General features: G+C 37.5%; 1 protein-coding gene across 4 annotated transcripts in view; it reads left to right on the forward strand.

Moving 5' to 3' along the window:
* snz (sorting nexin snazarus) overlaps window positions 1-12872 on the forward strand; it is a 107845-nt gene that overhangs the window by 23502 nt on the left and 71471 nt on the right. For 3 of the 4 annotated variants that reach the window (XM_081751904.1, XM_081751905.1, XM_081751906.1), the window contains one exon: window positions 3585-3763. The exons of the other annotated variant lie outside the window; for it this stretch is intronic. In XM_081751904.1, coding sequence (XP_081608030.1) covers window positions 3585-3763 — 179 coding nt within the window. The remainder of the gene's footprint in view (window positions 1-3584; window positions 3764-12872) is intronic. 4 annotated transcript variants of the gene reach the window in all.

A 12872-nucleotide genomic window follows, 5' to 3' on the forward strand; every position in this document is an offset into this window, starting at 1 on the left:
TTGTCTAGGGGTCTCAAATCCCTGCTTGCTATGTTATTTGTTAATATTATTTGGTATTTTTTGTTTGTATTAAGAAAATCTTAAAAAATTAAATACATTTTCGTGACCCGGGGAAGGGGATGCTCGGGCCCACCGTGCCCTCCCGTTCGGATGCCCATGATCTAGAGGTCCTCAGATCGGAACCACAGTGTAAATATCTATATCTATATCTATCTATCTATCTATATATATATATATATATATGTTTTTTACTTTGAAAGTTTATACGTACATAAAATTAATTAGTTCAAAAAGTTTCTGTTACCTTTGATTGTAGTTATTAGTGTAGTCCCGCGTACTATAGTCTCTAACCTTTCACCTTCGGTGTGAGCGGCCCCGGATTCGATTTTCGGTAGAGACACTCGGTCAGAAAGGTGTAAAAGTCTTTTCAGGCCATCCACCCCGAGTGAATGTTTTCCTAGGCTTTCCTCTTTTACATCAGACAAATGCCGGGATGGTACCTGAATTAAAGGTCCCAGGTCGCGTCCTTCCATCCCTATTCATTTCTTTGTTTCCCACTTCCCTGGATAGTGTGATTTCTGAGGGAGGTCACTTCTTATTCGTGAGGGGCTAAAATCGCCGTAGGTGCCGAAGATTCAGAAGTATACTTCCTAATTATTAGTTATGACTAAAATGTAATTGTAGCTGTAGTGTACACAGGATTTGGTTTTAGAATTTGGTCGGTAGCCCTAGATTTGTGAAATCGATGCGGGACAGAATTAAGAGGAATATCTTGTATTACTATGCATAAAAGTTTTACTAGCAGGATTTCAAGGATGAAGGATAGCAGGATAAAGGGACGTTGTGCATGTTTTTGCATTAGACTTAACTTCGTTGTTCTATCAGTCACTGTAATTATGGTAGAACATCTGAAGTTTGCTCTTTTATATATATATATATATATATATATATATATATATATGGTTGTGAATCACAATAGTCAAACATAATGTTGTCCATCCTTGAACTTTATATCTCAGAAACAGTATGACCAATTAGACCAAAATTGACATTAGTATAATTGATGGCCTACTTAGATAGCCCGCCAACGTTGGTGATATCGGCCAAGGCCAAAAGCGAAAATCGATAGACAGCTCAAGAGTAATATCTTAACATGATTCTTGAAATAATTATTGAAATTAGTTGAACATCAAGGAAGGCAAAGGCAGAAGCTTCGTTAAAAGTAGTGAGACATGAAAGGATATATATATATATCGTATAAAATAGCGTGCTACGTACAAACGACAGTTTAATGTATAGGAATACCCTGATTGTATGTAGAATTGTCACTCCGTCCGGTTTTGAAGGAGCAAAATTGGTGCCCTTGTAAGTACACTGGTCGCTTTTTTTATTTTCCTTTTATGGATTAAAAATAATTGTTAAAAACTGTGGATCTTAACATGGATTATTTCTATGGAGAAGATTCTTTATTAAGGAAATAGTACCATCTCAGAAACTAAAGCAAGTTACATCAGGCAAAGAAAATTATAGTTATTTATAAGGAATGTTCTTCTACAAATTTCAGAAACTACAAAATAATGCCCTCTTACATTTTTTCCAAATCTAATTGCAATGCTAAATGTATAAGAATATTTTCAGAAACGAAATATCTGGACGTGTGAACAGATACTAGAAATACAGATACATACTATAAGTAAATAAACACTTCTGTTTATAAACTTTTCCCTTTATTGAACAGTATCACTTGGTACAGAAACCAAATGGTAACCAAATGATACATATTAGTATCTTGTTGATCAACCTTTAGCTTGAAGCAAAGTCTTAACCCATTGGAGGATGGCATCTTGCCCTGGAGGATTTTTTTTTTCATTCTTCACGCAAACATTGGAGAAGTTCTCCATGAGAAGTGGATTTTTGGGGGAACCGTCTGATGGCATGATCTAGAATAGTTAATTGGGTTCATATTCGGGGACCGACTGACTCATGGCAATTCTTGGATGCCATTTTGTGTCTACCAGATGTGGGTGTTTTTGGCAGTACGGCAAGGGGCATATATTTTATTTTTCGAAGGAATCAATGAAAAATATCGGTGGCAGATTCCTCTGCAAATTGTCAATGTACCTAGCACTGTTGAGGGTGCCATCACATTTAGCAACTCGAATCGTCTAGAGCTCGAAGTGATTCCGCACCCCTTGATGTTTGACCGTTGTTATGCGGTCGACGTGCAATTCTTCAAGCGATTGTTTTCTGATCCATGTGAGTCCGCTGGATGAAAATCGGGAAAATTTGGACTCGTCAGAGAAAGTTACCTGACACCAAAAGTTAACATCGTGCCGCAGCAGGTGGGGGCACTCGGTCGGAAAAGTGTAAAACGCTTTTTCAGGCCAGCCACCCTCAATGAGGTTTTCTTGGGTTTTCCTCATTCACATCAGGCAAATGCCGGGGTGGTACCTGACTTATAAGTCTTAGGCCGCTTCCTTCCTTCCCTTTCCCCAGATAGTGTACTCCCCGAGGGACGACATCCCTCAAACGTGACTGTCGAAATGGCCTTAGATGCCGAAAGCCCAGAAATCTAAATCCTAAATCTTCATCTCCGCAACATGCAACTTCTGTTCCTCTCTCTTCTTTGTTGTCCAACATTTCGCTCCGTATAATAAGGCAGGTCTCACTACTGTTTTGTAAATTTTTCCTTTAAGGCGTATTAGTCCTCTATAGCCATATAACACTACTGCCGCTTCTCTCCATTTTGTCCAACCGCTGCTAATTTTGCTTCTGTTCCTGCATTTTCCTGCAAAATTTATCCCAAGTACTTGAATTTTTTTGTCATTACCACCTCTTTTTCGTTCAATCGTATCCTTGTATTCTCCTGAAAGGACAATGTAAATATTGTCTTTAATTCAAGTCATTACATTTTATTACATTGCAAGGTGTCTATTTACTTATGATATGTCTCTGTAGACTCAATGTTGCATAGTAAAAAAAGAACTTCAAATTTATAAAAAATAAAGACAAAGTGGCTATGATGATGACACTATATCTGAAACGTTTGTATGCTATAATGTGTAGCAAGTTTTTAAATGAAGGCTTCAATCAAATCATCTCAAAGCTTAAATAAATAAATAAATAAATAAATAAACTGCTTTCTTTTTTTGAGTACCAGTATATACAAATTTATCTTGATATTATGTTTGTTATTTCTTTTTTCTGTCTTTTTTTCTTTTTTGTTTTAGTACTTCTTATACAAGGCAATAAGGCTACTGTAAACAAACAAAAATAGGCAATCGCGGAACGTTTAGTGCTGAAGTATCCTTCCTTTTGATGTTTTAATTTTAGATATCTAGCAACCAAGGTTACTATACGATGGACGATGCTAATTGGAAGTGTTGACACAGATAAAATACTACTATACACTAGTTTTTATACTAATAACAATTCCATGACACAACTTTGTCTAACTGAATGGTTCGGATTTCTGTATTTTTGTATACTATGTATATTTGAAATTAGGAATATTGAAAAATAATTATGTGTATTTACTGAGATTTACTTTAATATTTGTTGATGTTCCATTCAATTCGAAACAGGAGACAGAGAGCAACAAACGCAAACAACAACAGCAGCAGCAGCATCGACTTCCAGTGGTATTTAGTCGCGTGATTGATGGAGCTTTGCAACAACTGATAGATCTTGCTCTGAGAGACTTTGTAGGAAAGTGGCTTAATAATTTGGCATTCAATGCGGATACATTGTTACATTCCATGAAGTGAGTACCAGTATTTCTTATTAAAAACACAGGAACTGTTTTTTTTTTTTCCTCCAATATGTAGTATTTGCTGTAGGTGAAAGTTTAATGAAATTCAAAGAGCGAAAAATAATGTGACTGGGACATTTTGAAGTTGAAGCGTCATTTCAGATTTTGCTTGGGAGAGGAGGCAAGATTCTCCACTAATGTAGAGCTCCTTCGTAGCTAAGCTGCTAGCGTAAGCGTCTTTGGCGTGGGAGACCCGGGCTCGATTCCCGGCGTGAGCTCATGTGGTTCGGATTCCACGTTAATCAGTAGGTCCACGTCTCACATAGCCTCGCTGCGGAACGGGACGTTAAACTCAAAATCAACTCAACTCAACTCTCCACTAATGTAAGTAAAGTTCCACGTTTGACATTAGTATATTACCATACTATTGATTAATATATACCAAACTCATAAGAGACAATCATCTCGCTCTGCTCCGACCTAAACTATGCCTCTGGGTTCATGCCGGACTACCATTACTGTCCCGGTGCGTTATTCACTACATCATATCGGCAACCGAAATACTGGTTTCATTTCAACCCAGTCGCACACTTTCCCATTCTTTGTAATTTCATTTAGATAATATTTGAGTGTTGAATAACATCAGTTGTTACCAATGTTTCCCACGTATGTAGATATATAATTCAAGCTTCAAGTGTTTATTACTAATAGTCACTGGGTTTGTGCATCTATAACCAATGTCAGTTGGGAGATAGTGCACATGATCTGTGACGTCAATTACCACCCTTAAGAATGTAAATGTGTTCCTGGACTGGAGAGGACTGGGTAGCCTACTACGATAAACCAAAGCCTCGGCTTTGATCTGCGGCCTTATTGCACACTTATTTTTCTACGCTTTGAAGTTCAATGTTTTTATACTGTTTTCCATTTTTACGTTCGTTTTCGTAGATTAATATCAATGTATATTAACTAAGTGATAAGTCGGATGTTGTTAATTTGACTTAATTTTCGAGTTTAGCGTCCCTTTTAGCAGCGAGGCTATGTGAGACTTGTACTTATAGCTTAACGTGGGATCCGAATCGCATGATCTTCCGCCGGAAATCGAACCCGGGCGAAGTCAGATGTTGTAAAAAGAAATTTATTTTGATAATTTTCTATAGTTGGTAGGGTTGTAGGACATTCTGATGGTTATCAAAATATAATGCTACTTTCAATAGTGGATTTCTTTTCTATTGTTCTGGGTTTCTATTATTTCTTGCCGTAATCCTTTCCATAGTACTTTGATAAAGTCCAAAGAGTCAGATGAGAGTTAGGACAATTGAATCTTATGTCAAGAGCAAGCAAGTTCGAGTTCTACAAGAGTGAGTCATGAATCGTGCAATTTTCTGGTACTCAACATACCTGTATTTATTACAGTACAATGAAACATTAACGTTTAAAGTATAGCCCCTAATTTTGGACTGTCTGTAGCCACCCTTCTGCCAGTTCCTCTATTACACGTCAATACCGCGTCTTGTCGTTGGAAGCAAAGAAGTCAATCATTGCTGTTTCTTCTTCCTGCTGATGGATGTAGCGTCTTGATGTCAGGAAGTGCGCTATGGACCAAAACGGGTAGTAATCCCAATAGGCAAGATCAGGAGTATATGTTGGGTGTGGAATGTTTGATACCATCAAGTTTCTGGATTTTTATGTTGCATTATTTGAGCCGACTGTGGTTTTCTCCTATCACGTTGCAGCAGGGCGTGATTTTGGTTCAGCAATTCAAAATATTATTGGCGTAGTACAACATATATCTGCTCCTACTATTCGATATAAAATTCAGCATTGATGATACGACTATTAGGAAGGAACTCGAAATGAATTACTCCCTCGTTATTTTAGCACATATAGAGCATGACTCAAAATGGCTTTATTAACGACCGGTTCTGGAACTTGACCTTTGTTCAGCCAGTGTTTTTGCACATTTGGATTTTGGAAAAGAACACTCGCTTTTTATTGCATATGACGATCCGTTTCAGGAAACGCACATCACGTGGATTTTGCAGCAGTGTCGACACACGTCCATTCTCCTCTGAACCTGAGCTGGGGTCAACAAATGTGCACAATGCGCCAGCTCTTGATAGTTTTCTCAAGTTCGTGACAGTGGACTGGGACATGAGTAGTTGATTTGATAATGATTGGTTGATTGTGGATAGATTTTCCTTAATGGCATGACCTCAAAATCTGTTACTCTCGGGTGGCTGGACCTTGGTTGATCTTCAACAGTCAATAGTCACAACCTGCACGGAATTTCTGGAACCAATGAGTTGCTGTGGTGTTATTCACTGCACCTTCCCCTTTCACATGAGAAATGTTTCGGGTTGCTGTCGCAGCGGTATTCCCGAGTTCGAACTCTCACAGAAACAATTTACTTATCAGACGTTGTTGAACACTCATCGTCACTGCCACTGAAACTGACTGAATGTACTGAGGAGTGGCGCCCTCCGTTCTAAATAGTCCACTTGTAACACTACCTCTTTGGCCAGTTTGAGCTTGTATGGTAATCATGGCATGTACACGCACCTGCTGTTTGCATTGTGAAAAAATTGCAAGACTGATTTTTGTATTATTAGTGGGGCGCCACAAAAGTAGAGAAATAACAACACTAAAACTTACGTTAGTGTGGTTCAAACTTTAATACGAAGTCTTACATGTTTCAGCTCATAGTGTGACCTGTCTTTCAGACACAATAAAATATAAGGAATGAAAAGAAGTGGATTCAAATAAGGTAAAATTAACGAAAATCTACAAAACCAAATAATAAATGATCCTTTTTCATTCACACATTCATTCAATTCCATTCATGTAGAGTGGCCCAAAAGTTTGCATGATATAATTTCACACGTTGAATTTAGTCACTATGTTTATTATCATAGTGTTCATTTTTTGTTCGAATATGATACCAATTGATATTCTCTATCGAAGTTAGTCTGCATTAAGGAGCCTTATCCCTTCTTTACGCTGTGTTTTAACGCGAAATGTGAAGACTCTAAATAAAATTACGTTTTCCATGGTAAAAGTTTTCGAAATGATTTCTTTTTAGGCACACTAGACCAGGGGTGGATAACTTAACGTAACTGTAACGTAACGAAAATAGTTCTCTGTAACAAAATTATTGGTTATTTAATGTAGGTAGGTACAAGGTATACCACCAATTTTTGTTACGACACCGTAACGTTATTCGAGCATGTAACGTTATTGTACCGTAACTAATTGAAGGAACAAATCTGTTTCGGGTATTCCTTTCACGCTTGGTGGGAGAAAATCAACAACTGGTACCAGCTGAATGAGATTCTTTCCTCTGCGGGTATCTAATGGAACGAAAATGTGTGGAACAGAAGCTATTTCGTTACAAATACTATTTGCCACATGAGTAACACAGTTGACCAGACAGGTTTGGTAAAGGTATTGTGTTCATCAGTTACAGATCTTATCAGATCTTTGGAGAGTTCCTCGGACATGGTATCTATTGTATTGTTCTTCAGAGGGTCACATTGAATTTCGTTCTTCAGGTGGTGAAGCAGAATGAATATTTCACTTTCATATGTTGTTATTGCAAATATGAAGTAGAGACAGGGAGAAAGAAAGAGATCGATTTCTGTGAATATCATAGGAGGAAGTCAGTCACATACAAGGAAAAAGGCAGGTGGAAGGGGATAGCAGGGTCAGGGGGAAGCACAGAGTGAGACAAAAGTAACAAAGGGGAGGGAAAATAGACAATCTCTTTCACTCTTCATCTTGCTTTGTTTTCATAGCGCTCTTAGCTGTCCACAACAAGAGTAGGATTAATTTATGTTAGAACTGTTCCATGAATGGTGGGCGCAAGCCTGTGAAAATCATATTATTATTATTATTATTAAAACAAAGCCCACAAAATAGCTAGGAAATTGTGTGATGCATGGCCACGTCACTGGCTATCAATCTGCATTATTTTTGGAATATTTCACCGTTGTTTGCTGATTCTTAATCCAGGCACATTCCCAATTTGTTCACTATATTGAATCAAACTATATTATTATTATTATTATTATTATTATTATTATTATTATTATTATGTCTAGCGAGCATAGCCTAGTGGCTAGCGTTCTTCTTTCGCAAAAGAGAGATCCTGGGTTCAAAGCATGTGGCCTGCTACCCTGACCGGTTATATCTTTTGCCACTGGTTTCTCAGTCCCCATAAGATAACATGTAAACTTTATTTCATGAATATCTAACGAAATATGGTACGTAACAACTTAAAATTTTTCATACGTATACAGAAAAGCAATAGAAATGAAATGATTGTTTCAATTTCACGCTTAATGACGTAGATCAAGAGTAATGAACTTTTTAAAGTAACATTGTAATGGACTATATATTGAAGGTTGTGTTTTCCAATGTGATCTTCGCGAACAGATGTCCTGTTGACAGGCAGGTATTTCCCTCCCCGTCTGAAGTCCTTTTCCAATGGGTGTGGTAGAACGCCGCGGGGTGCCACCCTCATCCCATTTCTTTCTTCCGTTTCTGCAGAGCGGATAGATTTTCTGTAAATGTTACAAAGATAGAATATTTGCTTCCAAGACAATTTGAAATATTTGCTTCTTGCGATTTCATGCTGTATGATGTATACTGCGAAAGCAAAGATCAGGTAGAGAACGCCAATTTCTTCATTACTAGTAACTCTAGTTAGATAATTATTGCTAACCACTAATTTCATATTAGTACGTTCCAACTCTTTGTAATAACACTGCCTCAACAGTAGAAAATAGGGGAGAGTATATATATACTTTGAAGAGGAGGATCAACAATTTGATACAGATCATGGTTGAAATTTAGCTTTCCTTTGCAGCACTAAGTTTGTATGAGACGTTTGCATGGATACACACTACAGAATTCCCTCTAGTAACTGGGATTTGAAATTCGTGACAGGTAGTTACTTTTACTTTCTGGCAACATTAGCTATTCAACACATGTTTTTCTGGATGTAATAAAAAAAAATCAACTTTACTTCAAGCTAAATTCAACAGATTGAAACGATGGATTAAACCCGATGAACCAACTTTCCCGTGAATAAACATACATAGGTAACATTCTAAAAAAATACAATAACCCTTCCCGTTCGTCTGTCTAGTGGCTAGCTCGCGCAACTTTGGGTCACAGATCTCGGGTTCGATACCCGGCGGAAGAGCCTTGAAATATCAATAGATCACTAAGGACTCGGATTCCACTGAAGGCTCACGTCTCTTATAACATCGGTACAGAAAGGGACAATAAACTCTAAACCCACCAAACCAACCAAGCTAATGAAGAACGGACATAGTAATGTCACTATAATTTAGACTACGTGAACGATTTTTTAAAGTTTTCATTATGGTAATAAATATAAGTGGAACTAGGGCCTCGAACATTTCTAGATCTTGTTACTCGAAAATAAGCAAATATAATATATACACATGGTGTCAGGAAATAACTTCGGGATGTGAATCCTCGGACGAAAACATGAAAAAGCCTATAGACCAACCTTGGTGCACAGTTGCGTTATTTCAGATATATTGTCCACAGAAAATTGGTCGTAACGGTACAAGAAAGCAACAACTCGAGCAATATTTTGGAGTTTTCCGAAAACGCCTTAAAGTTTTGTTGTATTTGACAGCAACATAATATGATTTAACCTAAGAAATTTAAGCGAGAATGTTTTTAGTACGGTGACCCGTAACTTTCACTTTATGTTCTCGTGTAAGGATTAAATTCCTTAAGTAATTTGATGTCGTTTTCGAACACCCTGTGAACATACATAGCGAGACCTCGGGTCACGAACTTTATATCTATTCCACTGTAGGGATGGATACGAGTGAGTTTTCTTTGAAACTCGACTCGACTCGAAGCAGACATTTTTGAGCTCGGCTCGAAAAATTTCCTCCAACTCGACTCGAATTCAGGTCGAGTTTCGACTCGAGTCGAGTCGTGTGTAGTTTCAATTACTATTTTTAAGTATCCAACATAGACAATAGGTCAATGATACTACTACTACTTATATTATTATTATTATTATTATTATTATTATTATTATTATTATTATTATTATTATTATTATTATTATTATTATTATTATTATTATTATAACATCATGTATAACCAAGAAAGTAGGCGGGGTGTACCTGTATACTAAAAACTAGTTGACTTCCGATCTCGGTCACCGAGAAGTCTTCAGGAGGCAAGGACATTGTTCACGAGGATCTGGGTTTGAGTTCCGAAGAAGAAAGTATTCAGGCTCGAGCCAAAAATTGTTAAAAGTTATAGGGCGCCGGTCAAACATGTTCAAAACTGCTTGGCTCGGGTCTAGGGTTGTCAGTGGCTTGGTTCATAGCTTATTCACTATCGAGCCGAACCGAGAAGTGAGCCAAGCCAACAGCTCACCCAACCGAGCCAACTCGAGCAATCGGCTCAGTTGAGCCGAGTCGAACCGAGGCGATGAACTCGTTTCAACGGAGCTGGCTCGAGCCAATGGCTCATCTCAGCTGAGTTGGTGAATCATCTGAGCCGAGTCGGTAGCTCATCCCAACCGAGCAAGCTCGGGCCAAAAGCTCAATTGTGCCAGCCGACGGCTCGTCTCAACCGAGATGGCTCAAGCCATTGGCTCAATTGGGCCGAGCCGATGGCTCATCTGATCCAAGCCGGCTCGAGTTGTTCACTCAGTTGAACCGAGTGCCGAGCCGATTGACATCACCACTCGGGTTGGGCTTCTGCTTGAGTTCAAAAATTCGAACGTGCAGATCTCAGCTTTGATAGTAAGAGCTACGGTATATACTTATATTGATGCTCATGACACTTGAGGCTGTCTCGTTATAAAAAATAAAAAAAATATTGTCGTCTCGTTATCGAGACGAGACAAGATGCGAGTAGTGTTCCTTGTCGTGAGCAACACTAAAAGTATTTCACACTGCTGCTTACATTCCTCATGGCTTTCGCTTTCCAGTCTAATCAGACCATTATTTCAAAACGAGTTAAAACGAGCTGAACGAGCGAGCCATTTAACAAACTCCACTTACTCGAAACTCGACGTCAAAAACAGTGACTCGGCTCGGAACTCCACTCGAGAAAATTACCTTTGACTCGACTCTAAACTTTACTCGAGTTTCGAGTCGAGTCGAGTGTTAGCTCGACTGGTGCTAAAATTATCCAAAGATCCAAAATTATTTTCCTATTGAAGTTCATAGAATTTGTATGTGTATGTTAAACAAACAATTGATTTAAACCAATAAAATAATATAAATGGTTCAGAACCAGAGTGAACTCAATTGATTCATATCTTTATTCACTTCTTATATTTATATGCAAATTAAATTAGGTCGCTAAATTTTTGACTCTGTGAACTAACTTGGAGGAATAAAGTATATCTTCTGTACTTTGTACTGATTTAACTTGTGCAGTTTTTTTTTTTTTCTCTTCTCGTAAAGCGATTCTTAAAATGTTCACAAGTACAGTACATGCAATATCAGTACAATATATCTTTATCAGGTGTTCTCCGTGGATGAGTCTGTAGAATTGTCACTTTTGTAATCAGGCAGGGGTCCCAGGTTTGAGCCCAGCTAGAGGACAATTTCTCTCCGATTCAAACCGAGTAATGGTTTGTAACCCACTTTAAACAGTAGGTCCCGTCCTTCATAATCCCCCTGTTACATAAGAACGGGCTAGAAAATACTTATTTCTATCCATATGTAATCTAAATAAATTAAAAGTTTTGTAGCCATGGCCCCTTCTTTAAAAAAAAAATGAATAACTGCAACTTGAGGGTGCTAATTCGACTGATCTCGGTCTCAATCTTAAGAAGTGACCGCAAACCGGTCCAACTCGAGGTCAAAGGTAAACTAGCTGTTTTCGCTCAGAATCAAGACTTTCATTACAAAAATGTTTTATACTTCCCGCTTTATCCCAACTTAGGCTCTAGCCCAATCTATCTTATTCTCTTATCAATTTCTTAACTGTAACTGTGTGAACCAAATAACCTCTCAGATGTTTAAGATTTTTTATCCCTTATTATAAATCTAAAGTAGGTTTTATTCATGCAAATAATCTTATGTATTAGCTTCCCTAACTCACTCCTTTGTTCAGACACGCTACTCGGTTTGGCTTATTCAATCTTGAACAATAATGAATGGGCAGACTAGTAAATAATTTGTACTCTACTGGTAAATCATTTGTAAAACTAGTTTACATATGACCTCGAGTTTGACTTATTTTATTATTTAAAAAATAGAGGCCACGATTATCCACAAGATAAAGAAAATGGTTCAAAAACTAGTAGAAGTGCCACGTGTACATCACGCAAAAGAGTTTGGTGTCTGTGGTACGATATTTTCACAATTAATATTGAAACTGTAAATTGTAGTAGATTTCTATCACTTCCGGTTTTAGTAGAGAGATTAGACTAGAGACGAAATATATTCTTGGAACGCCTAATAAATAGTAGAAAACCGCTTCTTATCTATTACAGTTTTTATTCTATAGCCATCAAAGTTAAAATCGGTATTAGTTGATTTCCACATCTTTTGGAAGACAGAATATAGTAGTTATTTTTAGAAAGCTGAATAGAAAGCAAAAACCCGCTTCATTCCTGTTCTATGGAGATCCCTATTGAAACCGAGCTTTCAATTGAAGATCACAAGAAGAGATGAAAGGTACACCTGAGACGCTTGAGAGCTGCTCGATTGGAAGAAACCGTTTTCATCTATTTTTTACCGTTTTTGCTATATATAGATCAATATTTATTGAAATCAGAAATTATAGTTGATTTGAACCATTGTAGGTTGTAGTAGAGTTAATAATAGAGTTAATAATATATTCTTACGAAGCAGAAAACCGGATCTCACTACATATTGCCGTTTTCGATCTATGGTGATCAAAGATCAAACCAGAAATGGTTTATTTAAATCACTTCCGGTTTGGGTAGGTAGTTTTAATGACAAATAAAATTCCTTACTCTTGACTATATTTTGAGCAAATTTGGCGATGATCCATCAAGCAGTTCTTTAGTTTTTTCTTTTACTTTTTCTTTCTTTTTTTTTTTCACACACGTGCACACACAGGTATGGTAAATATATAA

The sequence above is a fragment of the Thermobia domestica genome, chromosome 3 (genome assembly GCF_964235325.1).
Source record: "Thermobia domestica chromosome 3, izTheDome1.hap1.1, whole genome shotgun sequence".
NCBI lineage: Eukaryota > Metazoa > Arthropoda > Insecta > Zygentoma > Lepismatidae > Thermobia > Thermobia domestica.